Consider the following 15,318-nt stretch of genomic DNA (forward strand, 5'->3'; position numbering starts at 1 on the left):
TTTCGTGATATTTATGCTCCTGAACAAAGCACTATTTAAGTACCAATTAATGTCATCTGCAAGACTAGGAAAAGCAGAGAATGTTCTCTCTCTTTCTCTCGCTCTCTTTTACTTCTTCACAGTGGAACAGTGCCATGCCACTGCTCTTCTGTCAGCATCCCATAAAGTTTCTGCCCTAAATTATTCTGATACCTGTCTAGAAGAGCTGTAGTGATGGGGATGGAATTACTAGGTAATTTTGACATCAGACTTCATCTAGGTCTTTTTTCTGTTTTATTCTCATCAAATGGGAATACCCCCCACACGCTGAGGTGAACATGCAAACCCTTCAGAGGACTGCTTTTATACTCCAGGTGAAAATTAGACCAGAAAAGATGATAGGAAACGTGTTTCAGTCTAGCTCTGAAAGGAGATAATGTGCCTAGGACCTGTTTGTAACCTTCCAAAGCAAAACTTTCCAAAACATTCATTGTTGAGGTTGGTATTTTCTTTGCTTGCTTTGCTCACGTTTTCAACCAACGGCTATGGCAGGGTAAGAATACTCTGCTCCAATGAATTTTTAATTCTCTGCCCTTCTGCATAGTAAAACCATGAATATATCTTTCCAGGACTGCATTTCTGTCTTTGTCTTCTTAGAAAATCTGAATAGTGATATCATGTAACTTGTGTTATTTTGCTTTGAGATAAAATTATTAGAAAAACGTCTGTTTTAAACTGACACATAGCTATGTCCAAATTTCCAAACTTGATTGCGCAGCTTGTTAAAAGGAGAGCTAGTGAAGTTTCCCTTTTTCTGGTGTCAAATAATTTTATTGTAGGCTGCTCTTGCTTAAAAATGCATGTGCATAAAGAAAGAAATGAAAACTTCCTTTTGCTCTCCTTCAAATCCCTTGGCTTGGGCCATTGCCTGTAATGGAATTAGGCTCTGATGCATATAAAATACAGTTCAGTTTTGCAACCTGAATGTTTGGATCCAAGACTTCTAAAACTTAAGCTTGGTTTGGTTACATTCCCTTTATCATGTTGTCGTAAGGCTTTGTTATAGAATACATTACTCTTCGCTGTTAACGCAACTCAGAGATGAGTTATCCAAAATACGCTTTGAAGTTGAGCATCAGGTGAACTTCAGTCTTTGAAGGGCATGTATTGGGAAGCATAGTTTCATTAATTGTTTGGCTTAACTGAATTTTCCACGTTGTATAATATACATAAATATTTTAGTATATATTCACCTATTTGCCTTCGGCTCTCTTCAGTAAGAATGGTAAATGTTATCTGAACCCTGTTTGCCATTTTTGATCTCTTCTGATTGGCCAAAGTGGTTAACGTCCAGAGGACACTTTAGTCAGTGCTGACACAGCGAACAAGAAAGCTTTAGCACAGCGTGTTTCATCTTGACTCAGCAAGATTTCCAGCACTCGCAGTTACACATTTTTGACAGGATGCTTCCTAATTGAAGCATTTGCCTTCTGGAGAACTACACCCACATAGATTTCATTTTTCCTGATGTCTGTCAATATCATGAACTTTATTAACAAATTCAAATTCAAAAACAATTTCAATTCAAGAAAGCTGTCCAAGTTAGTTCTTGCTCATTTCTTACATATGAGGATATCTACAAAAACACGGATGCTCAACAATGGATTTTAATGGATGTGTGTATTTGTTTATATATATGTATCCATTTCATACCAAGACAGATTAGCGGATTAGAGACAAAATAAAACAAAGGAGCTCTTTAAGAAGAATTTGAGCTCTGATTGTAGGGATCAGTGCAACGGATTTAACTCACAGTTTCAGAATTTCTCATAGCATAGTATTATAATAAAGTCTTACTGGCTGTCTTTTACATTACTTCAAATAGAATAAACAACTTTCTATTCTTTATAGACATCTGATGCCAATGCCTTGCAATCAAATTGCAGTAACTAAATGTACATCAAAGATGCTTATTTTGGCCCCCACGCCTTTGTATGGATTTTAATTCAGAAGTCCCAGTGCCATAAAACTCGAGACTTGAACATGGAACAATGGCAGGATATGATCAGCTTTCTCCATATAAGACATACAAATATTTGACAGCCTTGCAAAATTGCAATGACAATTTACCAGCCTAGGAAGACTATCTATTTATCCACCCTTTACCCTGAGGAATGATAGTGCTTAAAAAAAAAGAAAAAAAAAGCCTACTATGAGCAGGTAAAATTTGGCAAGCCAGATACTGAAATGTGTGCTTGGTTGTGGGTGTAATGCATGAAGAAGGGGCTGAATTCAAATCTTGAATGCAAAACTCCATTCTACACTAAGGAACAACTCTAACTTTGTAGTATCATAAATGTGTTTCTACGCTCCTGTTTGCATTTACAGATAGGAGCGTACTCCTGTAAGAAAAAATCCATTGGCAGCTTACCAGATTTTGAACTATAATTATATACACACACATACCTCCCCCCCCACATATATATAGTGACTATAATGCAGGAAGCATAATCTTTACAAATTGTATTTATCTGTGCATTGTCGTTCCACTTAATTTTGCAACAATACTGATGAAAAATTACTACACCTTGTTCAAATCAGCTGAGAATATATTAATGGAAATACTTCTTTTCTTTTTTTCTTTGTCTCAATAGGCAGCTTAGCAAAAACTTGCATTAAATAATTGGAATTTTATTTCAAGTAGTGAAATATTTTAGTATTTCTAAGTTTTGGAAGAATCCATCTGGAAGAAACTAAAGTCTGGTTTTGAAGAAATTGAATAGGCAAGCTGCTTAGAAATTCATTGCCACATATCTAAATCAGGAATTAAAAAAAAAAAATAAAATTTACAGATCTGATTCCATTTTGTTATCCTTTATAAGATCCTGTCTTCTGTGCTGGAACTCTAATTTACTCCAAAGACAGTTCTTCACACAGACAGCTTGTTTTATTACGCTCATAAATTGTAAATTTAAACATTAAATATTGCTTCTGATACCTAGTTGAAGGATAGAACATTCTCATCCCCACAGCTGCGTACAGGTCACATCCTCCAAAGCTCAGCATGCCCTGCTAGGAACATTATAGAACTACAGGACTGAGAGGCTAGTCCATGCTTTTTCTCTGAGGCAAGTTTAAGTACACTTATATCATCCCTGACAGGTATTTTTTGAACTATTTTTTAAAACCTTTAATGAAGGAGATTTCAGAACCTTCCTTACCCCAGCTTATGGGCATAGATATTTCCCCTTAAGAGCCAATCTAAACATTTTCTGACTACTTCAGTTTACTTTTGTGTCCAATATGCAAATCAGAGTCCTTAGACATTTGCATCACATACGCTTAAAGGAAGAGGCAAATACAAAAGCTAATGTTTAAAGGCATTTACATACCTATCACTGCAGATAGGCACCTAGTAGCATGATGAAATATATGGGAGATGCTGAACAAGTCAATTTCAATGGGAGCTGGCTGGATGCGACAGGTATCTTCCCCACTAAAACAAAGAAACGGGAGAAATTGAGCCTCTGTACTGCCCAATGTGCTTTTCAGCACTTCTCTTGGGACACAGCAGCTATGTACTGGTTTTTAATGTGTCCTAAAGCTTGCGCGGTCAAATGTTATCATACTGAAATTCACAGTGAGCTGGGGAAATCAGCAAAAGCTACGTCTTTAAATATCTTGCGAGTCCAGGCTGTAGTACTTAAAAACTTCCTTTTCCTCAACAGTTCTGCACCCTATCGTGATTCCCTCTGGGACTCTCCCAATGAACTCAGAAGGATTTCTGTGCATACGTGGACCAATGTCTACATTATTTAACATTAAAAAAAAAAAAGAAAATAAATGGGTATGTATCTCACATACACTGTTCATGGAAAGAGTTCAGTTATGGAAACGAATGACAGGGTATGATACGGTGAAGTTTTTCAGAAAAAATGGCATGCAAAATGTGAAGGCAGTTTCATTAAATACAAACACGTCAACTGTCCATGAAATAGAAAGGAAAAACATTTCCTTTTCCTCCCAAAGACTGAAACCAACCTTAATTTACAGTACATGCCTAGTATTAAAGAGATGCTCGGAAATAAAGAAAAACCGGTTCTAAGAAGGGCAAGGACTTTCTTGCTTTAAAAGCAGAAACAAGAATTTAACAAACTCCTTTAAATGAAATGTTTGTCACAAATTTCATTGCCTTTCTTCGTAAAATTAACAAAGCCTGTAGGTGACTAAAAGTCCCGCTACCTACAGCTGGAGAAACATTTTACCGTTGTATTTGCTCAAATCAATAGCTATTGGTGGTGCTTTTTTTGGATTGTGTTTTGTATAAGATATACATTGTAGTTATACAAATGTGTTAGATGTACACATTAAAAGAGTTTCATAAGCATATTTTTTTGTTCAGAGTATTAAATTAACAACTTCAGGGCTCGGTCCAGTAGCTGTTTGTACAAAGAGCTCTCGCAAATTGATCAGGAGTCTTGTTTGGATCCATAGCAGGATGGTTTCCATACAGATCATTTATATACTTCTATCTAATAGAAACTGTCATTATATAAAAAAAAAAAAACCACCAAAGGAAGAAACCCAAACTCTATTATGACATAGCAGTGGCTAAATTCAGCTTCTCACACATTCACCCTGCGGCAGCATTGGTGGGGCTATCAGAATTTCTAGATAACGGCATGATCCAAATTCCACTGCAATCAGTGAGAGGTTTTCTCTTGTCCTACTTAATATTGAATCATCGCTAGGAAGTCGTTCAAATTTGGCCAGACATTGGTTGATAACACAGTGTTCTCTCATCTGTTTTCAGTATTTGACATATTAAGATACAGTGGGGAAAAAAACACAATACAAAAAGAAAAAAAAAGAAAAAAACATTTTACTAGATTTTTACATTTAGTAGATGGTACTTAAACTCCATGGACATGAAAGTAATTTTAAACTTTACCTTTGAAATTTTACTTTTTTCAATATTTCATAGAAAAGAAACGCTCTAAGATACTGTTTCAGACCACAGAATTATTACAGAACATAAAGATTATATGCAAGGGCTTAATCCTTGTCCCAACAAAGATGGTAGCCAACCCCATTTTAACTCCAGTGGGAGAGGGGTCAGCTGAGAATGTGCCATGTTCCTAATTTCAAATCTCCTTTGTGATAAAAGAGTCAATAGTTTGGCATATACTTTGCCTTTGTAATTTGAATTCTATCAACAACTATTCCTAGCCACAAGAGAAATATTTTTAGGCAATATATTTGTATAGTTTCACAAAACTATGTCAGAGAGAGATGTGTGGGTGTTTGTATGTGTATATGTACGTATGTATGTATGCATACTTATGAGTTTGGGATGATTTTCTTAAAATACTTAACTTCACTTACATTATATCTTACATTGCAAAATGTACAGACACCCAGTGTTCTTTTTAACAACATATACAGGTGAGTTTATAGAGCCTTATAAAAGATTTTGTGATTCCAAATTAAAAACCATAGAAATATAATCAAAATAATGGAGAGTGATTTATACCGCTGATAGTACATAGCGCTCATTCTTGTAATATTGACAGCTGCATCTTTGGCATTGAAAATTCATTACAACTTTTAGACAAAATGTTGTTGCTTACAGCTTTTTTTTTTTTTAAACAAGAAAAACAGGATTGACCAAAATACGAATATTGGGGAAGTACTATTAAAGGTTTATTTTATTTTTGTTTTTAGCAAGGATAGCTTAGGAACCCTGAATTACCTTCTCACTTTAGTGTATGGTGTAGACTGTATGAATCCATTTAAAAATCAACTAAGTTGTACCACATTTTTCGGAAAATTATATATAATATAATATATATATATTTTATATTTATTTAGAAGCTTTGAAATAGTACAGTAAACACTTTGCAACACGGTGTATAAACTACAGAATGTCTTTGATAATTTTGTGGGTCTTCAGATTAACAACATTTTTATGACCCACAGGTGAAAAGAACATGATCACAATCTCTCTTGTAAAGTTGGAATAGTTTGGGGAACACTCGATCACACAAAAATAATATAAAACAGTCAAGTTTAAAACAGTGATATTGCATTTATAATGCACATTTCTTTTATCTGTACGATTGGCTTCTTGTGGTGAATATAAACATCTAAAGGGCTCAGTGACATTTTGGAGAGAGAAAGATATATAGTGCTGTAAACAGGCACACACTGATCAGAGAGGCAGTTGCCTCTGAAGTTTCTACAGTTCTACACATTTCAACTCATTTCTCAGGCCTGCTGAGAGCAATTAGGTCCTATTGTCGGCCATGATGTCTCCAACAGCACACAAATCCTTCAGTTACACAGAACTGGATGGCCAAGATAATGAAGTTGAAAGTTGATGCTTTTTGTTGGTCGACTTTTGTGCAAATCATGCTGCTTCAGGTAAGTCCTGTAGAAGTGACTAGCATATCCTTTTCCGTGCTGCAGGAAAGAAAGAAAGACACTTCTGAGAGAAGAAAAAAAAAAAAATCAGTCTCCAACAGTTCTTAGGTTTAGTATTTCTTAAGAGTGTAGAGAAACAATCAAACCTTGTCACAAACTGTCGCTTAGAATTCCCATTGAGGCAAACAGTTTAATTTTCAGAGAAAAGTCTTTTTGAGGCTTGATAGCCTGAAAACCAAACTTCACATGCTGTTTCATTATTCTGTCTAACATGTCATGGCAAGTATTCCAATGATGTGCCTATACCGAATCAGTGTAAGAACAAGGCAAATAGTCAGACTTGCAGGTTCAATATTACTGGAATTTCCAAGCCTATTTTTTCCTAGTTCATCTTGTTATTTGAAGCAAGATCTAGAATCCCCCAAAGATTCAGAAGCCGGTTTTCCTTCTCTTTCAAAGTGAACCATTATCCTCATCACCAAACGACCCTTTAGTCTGGTTTGACAGAGATGAAAAAATGGTGCATTAGTGCTACAATTCAAATTTCAGCATTTACTGTCAGGCTGGAAATTAACTTGCGTTACACAGATGAAGAAGGTCAATGCATTAGCAAACCCATATCCCAATCCACCAGCTGTGGTAGCTATGTTACCTCAAGACACTGGCTATTTTAACTGCGACTGGGAGCAAAGGTAACAAATGATTTGTACTAGCATTCAGGAAGACCCTGGGTTAAATTCTGATCTCAGTCACACATGAAGTCGAGGCAAGGAACTAACTCGCTTGCTGAAGTATTATTATCATCATCATCATCATCATCATTATTGTTTAGTAAATCAACTAAATCCCCACCTGAAATTCAGTATATTTCTGTGCATGAAGTGTTACAACTAAAACAAAAAGGAATCTTAACTTTAGAATGAATCTTTGAATCAAGCCATCCATGTATACATGTTGATGCTTGCATGCTGACACACAAACACATCCAGTCTCCGTTCCATTTAACATATACATTAGCCATACTTATTCACTATATATATTCACTAGTAAACATACGAAATGTATCTACTGTATCACAGGGAAGTTAGATTACTTACAGGAAAATGTTAACATGGGTGTTGTATGTTCGTCTAATCTAGCCTGCCTATGCCATAGGATGCACGCAGAAAAATGTGAAAAACATTTATATATAAGCTATCTGTTCAACATACGGACAATTGCCAGATGTGTTATTAACATTAAAATTAAAACATCTAATATATTATGTTTTGGATGTTTCAATTCTGTAGCAAATTAGTAGCAGAATTAGAAAGGATTTTTAAAAGCTTCTGCAAGATATTTTTTTAACATTGTAGTTAAGATTAATGAGATAGGAATCTTCATGATGTTTTGATGCAGTATATGATCAGACCAATCAAGTTTCTAGACATCGTTTAAAATATCTTTTTAAATATTACAAGAAGCAATCGTTCCAATAATAGTAATAACAAGACTTATATTTGATCTTCAAAACTTTTTTGTAAGTGCAGTACTCTAGAGTGCTGCCTGCCATTGAGGAGCTCACGCTGCAGCACAGACACAGTAGGACTTACATGGGAGAAAACTATACAGATACGCAGCCGGGGCAACTGCTGCTTTCATGCAGCACTGCTGTCCTTCTAATCCTGTCTGAGCCAGTGCATTGGTGGTGTTGATGTGGCACTTGGGGTGCACAGCAAAATCTGTTTACGATATTCTTTCAGATAATACAGAGAGAGAGTTACTGGCTGTGTCTCGTCTTTTGCCATGTAAATTAGTGCATTTTTTAATTTTTAAACTTCCGTTAATATGCTTATATTACAAAACAATTGGGCCATTTTATAGCAATAACTAAATATTACACATCAGGGTGCAGAACACCTGCAACTCTCCCCACCTACAAAAATCCTTGTCCCGAATCCCCAAATATCCTCTGCCAACACATAAAATGCATTGGATTTCAAAGGCAACTTTCGTCCTCCATGGGGTTTTTTTTTCTGTTTTTGCACAGAAATTTATGTGCAAGCAAATCTCTCCATGTCTGTACAACTTTCCGTCTTTTTACAGATGGGGAATATAAATCAGAGAGGTTAAATGGAAAGGAGGATGGACTTAGCTTAAAACAGGGGGCAATGAAAGTTCTGACATCCGTTTCTGGCTCTGTGTATGTGCATGCATGTGTGTTCATAAATAAACTTTAATAAGAAACACTGAGCCTCTCTGTATCACAACTTCTCCATCTGTAAAATGGGAATAATATTGCTTACCTATCTCCTAGAGGTGCAGGAAGGTTTAAAGCACTATTCTTTATAATCCACTTTGAGATCCAGAGATGGCAAGTGCTATAGAAATGGAAGTATCAGAGTCAGTGTAAGAGCTGGAACAAGAACACCATAATTTCTGGTGCCTAATATCTCCTCTGAGATCACAGCTCTCTCTTTCATCCCTATTTTATCTCCTGTTCCGAACTCTCAAACTAGTGCATAGGGAAGCTTCAAGTCTGTGTGAGTACGGGTATTAGTTAGAAAGAGGGTTTTAATAATAAGCAGTTTCAGAATTCTGTTAATGTAATTCTACTATTTGTACATATATTCTAATAGTGTTTGAGGCAAACAAGATGATTAAATAATCACAAGTATTCCAATTAAAATTCTTAGGGTACAAGATTTGTGCTGTACTGACTATTGATCCTTCCTCAAAGACCTTAACAAAGATTTTGAGTGTTACAGTAAGAGCGCTTAAAGCATAAAATTGCAATAAAAACTGGAAATAAACCCCAGCAAAAATATATTAAGATTCATTTGTTCCTCAGTACACATTAGTAAGCCTCCCATTCACAGAGAGCTAGTTCTGTGTAGACTGACAAGGGAAGACATGTAAAGACATCAGCAGTAGATGAACAGAAAAAGAAATTAAAAACACTAACATAAGAAACAGAAAAAAGAAAATTAAGTATGCAATGATTATTCCTAGCTTTTGAATCAGAAAGGAACAGAAAATACTCTAAAGCCCTAGTCTCTAATAAATCTTCCTTTCACCCTGTTGTGAATCATCCTATTGCATCCAAACTTGATATCAGACTACTGCTTTACAGCCATGAATACAGTCATATACATTTCCTCTTTTGGCAAACCCTAGAAGGGATTGCCTGTACTTGGAAGACCTTCAAACCCCGTGAATAAAAATTTTCCCCTGCTTAGTATTGCTAGCTAATCTAACTAGGACGAAGAGAAGGCCCACTGCGTCCCTCCACAGCTGGCAACCAAAGCAGCAAAAGAAGACGCATCCTATACCTTTTATAACTATTGTCTCTTTCACTCTATGCTATATTTGAGAGCTCTGGAAACTCCCGCAGCATTATATCTGCTGTAACGGAATGACTGCTGAGTTCCCCCAAGTGCCAACAGTCTAAAGATCCAAATGAACCCCTGGATAATAAAATCTCCAAAAAACATCAAATGCCAGGCATGCTGCTGCTGTTACAGAAATATTGCTGATCCCCCTTCACTTAGGAGAAAGAAGACACTTGAACCTAAACAAATCTCTTTTAAATCAAAGCAAGCTATGCAACAGGAGAGCAGGGGGAAAAGCCAGTACGTAAACTGTCATCTTGCTATTTCAGATCCAAATTCTGTAAGTTAGCACAATATCCAAGTAATATTTGTCTTCATATGGGCTTTCAGATACGGGCTTCTATGCAAGCACTCAATGCATTACGTTTTTTCTTGTGGGTCCCCTGTAAAAAAAAGCGTGCCTCACCATGCCACATTCATGCAGATCAGGTGGTCCCCACGCAACACTGCAACTGATGCAGAGATTACGGGAGGCTGTAATCTCCTGCGTTCCACTCAGAAATAGCCCAGCTATTCAGGCTTTACAGTGAATGCCTTTCACTTGCAGTGAACAATAATTTAAAAAGGAGTTAATTACCTCATATATGTTATGGCAATGTTGGTTTTAAATTTGCATTATTAATTTTAACTCTTTTTCTATTTTTATGGTTTGCTTTACAGTCTATACATTAACTGTAGCAGATGAAATATTGCCCTTCAAGTCCCATTAGCTTTGACAGAGCCAGGAATGGATAATTCTAGTGACAACCAACAGACCGTAAATTCGGCATTCTTGTTTTAACTCAGCCCAATTGAAGAGAGACCAGGATTTAAGTAGTGGTAGAAGGTATTCTACGTGAAACCACCTGGCCGTTTCAGTTAACCTGGAGCTCTAGTTCAGTTACCAGCAACTATATTTTTGGAAAGAGGTCAACAAGTGAATGGGAATGCAGAGTAAACTACCATAGCTCCCTCACCCTTTGTAGTGGTGTATCCAGGTAAAGGGTGAGACACGCGGCTGGGGCTGGGGGATGTAGGATGGGGATTACTCTGCTGCCACCCATGTTCTGTGGATAAAAAAGTATTCCAGTCATTGCAGGTGTCAATTCAGTATCTTTTGCAATCCACAAAGTCTTTTTTTTTTCAAATGAGCTATTACTTAAAGAAGTTTTTTAAAGCATTGCTAATAATATTTTATGAAAACTCCACTAATGGCATTATAAAAAGAGATTGTCTTATCCAGTCCGATAAACTTTGGTACACAAATATGAGAATAATATTATTTTTCTCATATATCTTTTCCTCATGAATTAGTTTAAGGGGAGCTTTTTTTTTCCTTTTCTTTCAAGGCTTTAGTTAAGAGTCTTTGTGCTTCAAATCTATGTACTCTGCAGAGCACACTTGGACAACACAGTTTGCGTTCCAGATGCCCCTGTTACATTTTACACAGTTAATGCGGTTTTGTTGACTCTGTATTATATCAAATAGTTGAAAAAAGGAAGATGGAACATACTTACTTTTGTACTTTAAAAAATAAAAAAAGCCAACTCCCCCCTAATGTCAGTGAGTCAGCTGGCTCTGGTGGCCACTGCTTATGTGCTTATGTATACGTCTGAAGACTCCTGAAGGCCACCAAGGGAGTTAGGTACGAATGAGACCGCATTCTCTCCGGCCATTTCTGGCATCTGACAAGATAGGGAAGGCAGGAGAAGCTCCTGCATGTGAACACGTAAGTTGCACCAAGGGAGAATTTGTCCCTAGTAAAGACATGGAATTCAGCATGACTGAAATGTTCTTTCTGGCATCTGCGAAACCCAAAATATAAATATTGTTTCTAAAATAAACAAACAGCATTTGGACTGATGGGTACGATTACCCAGATTTCATGTGAAACAAAAAAAAAATCTGTGAGCATTAGGTCTTCAGGCTGTGAATAAATAAAGTAGGCCAAAATGCAGAAGTTTGTAATTGTTGCACTGAATCTTTTCTGGAAACAGACTTGCTTTTAGCTAAATAAATAAACCCCCCAGACCATTAAAATCTTTCCTTCCTTTGAGAATACATCTTTACTTCTGGAGCAAAGATGATTATGCCAAAAAGCTATCTTTTGCATAAAGTAAACAATGTAACCACATATATTGTCCTTTCCTTTTGTCTCGCATTAAGGGCATACATTTCCATGTCTATATTCATTTAAATCAGTTCAAGAAACAGTGATTCCCAGCCAAGCCAAAATTTGCCAGTGGTGGACACTGCACTGGCCGTAATCTAGTGAGCATGACAAATAGTGTTACCTACTCCATGAAAAGGGGGAAAGAGGTTTGTCCTTTGCACTTAAGGACAAAAGTGCCACTTTTCAAATTTGAACATAGTGTTGAATTCTGTATCAATCACTTAAACAGATTATCACTCTTTTTTGAAAAAAGTTTATTGACCAAATTCTGACTGACACATATTGCCACTTCTATTAGCTTCATTTCAAGATAGGAAAATACATACTTAAAAGATATTTTTGATGTTTGGAACATGTCTTGGTAAATATTTTCATATGGCAAGTGGGATACCTGATACAAATGTTGACACATTATAACAGTCACTGAAATAATGTTTCTCTGGTGCTATTGAGTGCTCTGAGATTTATATTCTACCTGGACTTAGCTGATCCTCTGAAAAAAGAAAAAAGCATTTCAGTTCTTAAGAATAAGTATCCAAGTCCCAGTTCATGTAAGCACCAGATAAAATTTCTCTCTGTTTAGGACTATCCTCAAGCATAGGCTTAAGTTTAAGCACTGACCTCAATCAACACGTGCTTTACATTAAACGTACGATTAAGAAGGACTTCCTTTTGAATCAAGTCCTGGATTTTGTCATCAATGCTCTGTGGCACATAAGATACTTTTATGTGCATTTGATTTTCTGTTCTAAATGCTGACAATTTTTTTTTTCACTGCCAGCAACAGCCCAGTGGCATAGTACATGTCAGATTTGATTTATCTCTGGTTGCCATTATTTACTACAGAAGCAATGCTTTTTAGTTACTACAATTCAGCACACAAAGTGCTAAGCTATATTCTGTAATGTACCATAAAAATACCAAAGACAGTTTTCCCACAAGATACAGTGAGCAGAAGAAAGCATTTTCATCTTTCTGTACCATTATAACCATATTATCTAACTGAAAACACTAAAGATAATACATGACATCACCATTCTATTCAGAGAATCATGGAATAGTTAATTTTGCAAGAGTTCTTATAATTATGTACTGTATTAAGACCAATTAAATAACTCCTAAATTATTCCTGATGTATGTCAAACTTAGCACAGACCATATTCCCTAAGAATATTTCCAAATTCTCCATCAACAACTTATTCTAATTGCATAAATGTTCTAGTAGCAAATTCACATTCTCCCCGATTCACTGTAAGCTAATGATTTTGGTACTATCCTTAGTAATACCAGTATTTGATTCCCTTCTCTTCTTATAGAAAATGCTTATGTATTTGTATGCAACAATCATTTCTTCTCCTCAGCCTTCTTTTCTTCTTCCTCCATGCGGTTTTGGGGTTTTTTATTCAAAATTCACCAGCTTATTGCACTCTTCTGAAATCTACAATATACATCTCCTTAAGCTGACAAGCCTGAAAATGAACATGTCAGTCTGAGAGTTAACCAATGCAGAATACACTAAAGGCTGGCTACAGTGTGACTTAAAATTGTCAGTGCCCTGGGGAGGAGGGATATGAACCATTCCTCCTAAATTGCTCTTAAGTGCCTAAGTTTCCTATAGATTCCAGGGAGAAGCAGACATCTACAAGTCACCGTTTGGTGGCCTTCAGAGGTGCCTAAATTAATCGTGCTGGATTTGGCCTGAAATAATTAAATTTACTTGTTCTTACACGAGGTAACATGCATTACAGTATTACATCAGCATCAGACTGTGTATTCCTATCCAATTTATCTTTGCCATGATGTTTTTTCCACCACCCCTCTCTCCTAGCAGGGATTAGGTGGCATTAGGATCTGGCAGGTATGTCCCCTCTCTTTTTGTGAACGTTTTATATTCCATTTCTAAAGCACAGTACTTAACATTGTTTTTCATGAGCAGCATACACTCAGATTTCAGAGAGTCCTTCCCAGTTTACCAAGATAACATACTTAAGTGTATCATAAAAACTTCTCACAATACTTTCAAAACTTCTCTTATTCAAGAAGACATCGTGGCTCCGTTTCTGTCCATTAATGAAATTTGCCCATGACCATTCTTTGTCACTTAAGACTATCAGAATGGAATGATTTATATCTACATTATTAAAATTTCTCAGCCATATCGAGCAATATATGGCGGCCATATAGTGTGATCACATTCAATCTGCTCTGAGGAATGGTCCCCGGCCCATGTTCTGACACCCCTGCACCATGCCCAGGACTTGTTAGGGAAGAAAGCTAGTTGACACAGGCTAAAGGCATGCCAGAGAGTGTAAGAGTACGGACCATAACATTCCAGTGCTGGGAAGGATCCTGTTTAATTAATTGGAAGTAGCGTAGCCATGTTGGACATAAACAATATTGCAAGTACAAAGCACACAGCACTTTATCTCAAGTAGAGCAGGGAAAAAGTTATTACTGCATCTCATTCGTAAGCAAGAACTTTTTTAGATCTCAATTCCTATCGATACCCACAGCTGTGTGCAGCTACATTCAATTGTCTTCTAATTCCAATTGAGAATAGATGGATGTCAAATTAAAGCACAAATAGGCGACTAAAAAAGTCACAAAGTGACAGAATTTTACTCTGACGTCAGATGAATCCACAATATCAGCATCTATAAAATTCCTTATGAATAAAGAAAGGTTGCATTCAAGCAGTTTCATAATGAATCCTTTTCCAGTGCTGAATGCAGCCATGATGCTGGAGGTGAAAAGATCAAGTCAGAGGACTCGGGTCACTTGCTAAAACAGGAGTCTGTCATCCCCGTAACTTCTTTGGTGAATCTACTCTGCATCCATTTTTTTTCCTTTCTAATCCACATTACTCCTGATAACCTGTGAAAATGTCATGTAAAACAACATCATTTACACATATGAAATAGATTCATGTGTATGCAAGAAATGCAGATTTACTCTTGCAACTCATACATGCACGTAATTTTCAGGCAGAATTTAGGAAGCAAGTTCTGAAGATTTGCTTCCCCATGTCCACAATATTTTCTTCAACCAATAAAGACCATTACCCTATCAAAGAAAGAAATTAAATTACCTTAGGAGAGTTTGGATGTTCAGTGAATCCACATTGATTACTATCGTCGTATTCAGTTCGTCCAACAATTTATTAGGTATTGAAGTTAAAAATTATATTCTAATTGTCTGTATCTCCAACTTCCTGCCTTACAAGAAGGTACCAAATACATCATTTTTCACTCTTCTGACTTCACCACACTATGTTTCTAAAACAAATCAAATACATTGACAGCTACTTCCCAGCAGCAGTCATCCTACTGCTAGCATGAAACTGTGGATTCTCGGTGGCTAGTGTACAAATAGAGCTGTTTACAGGCTTGCCAG

At 36.5% G+C, this 15,318-nt stretch overlaps 1 protein-coding gene across 5 annotated transcripts in view; it reads right to left on the minus strand.

Annotated features, from left to right (window-relative positions):
* Positions 1 to 1,507: 1,507 nt before the first annotated feature.
* PCDH10 (protocadherin 10) overlaps positions 1,508 to 15,318 on the minus strand; it is a 36,416-nt gene continuing 22,605 nt past the window's right edge. Inside the window, exons 5-7 of one of the 5 annotated variants that reach the window (XM_076337223.1) lie at positions 10,730 to 10,819; positions 8,688 to 8,762; positions 1,508 to 6,441 (exon numbers count right to left, since the gene is read on the minus strand). In XM_076337223.1, coding sequence (XP_076193338.1) covers positions 8,728 to 8,762; positions 10,730 to 10,819 — 125 coding nt within the window. In that variant the 3' untranslated portion in view covers positions 1,508 to 6,441; positions 8,688 to 8,727. Of the gene's footprint in view, positions 6,442 to 8,687; positions 8,763 to 10,729; positions 10,820 to 12,169; positions 14,800 to 15,318 lie in introns of those variants that run through there. The other 4 variants (XM_076337225.1, XM_076337224.1, XM_076337226.1 and 1 more) reach the window with 4 other exon arrangements.

This window comes from Aptenodytes patagonicus, chromosome 4 (genome assembly GCF_965638725.1).
Source record: "Aptenodytes patagonicus chromosome 4, bAptPat1.pri.cur, whole genome shotgun sequence".
Taxonomy (NCBI): Eukaryota; Metazoa; Chordata; class Aves; order Sphenisciformes; family Spheniscidae; genus Aptenodytes; species Aptenodytes patagonicus.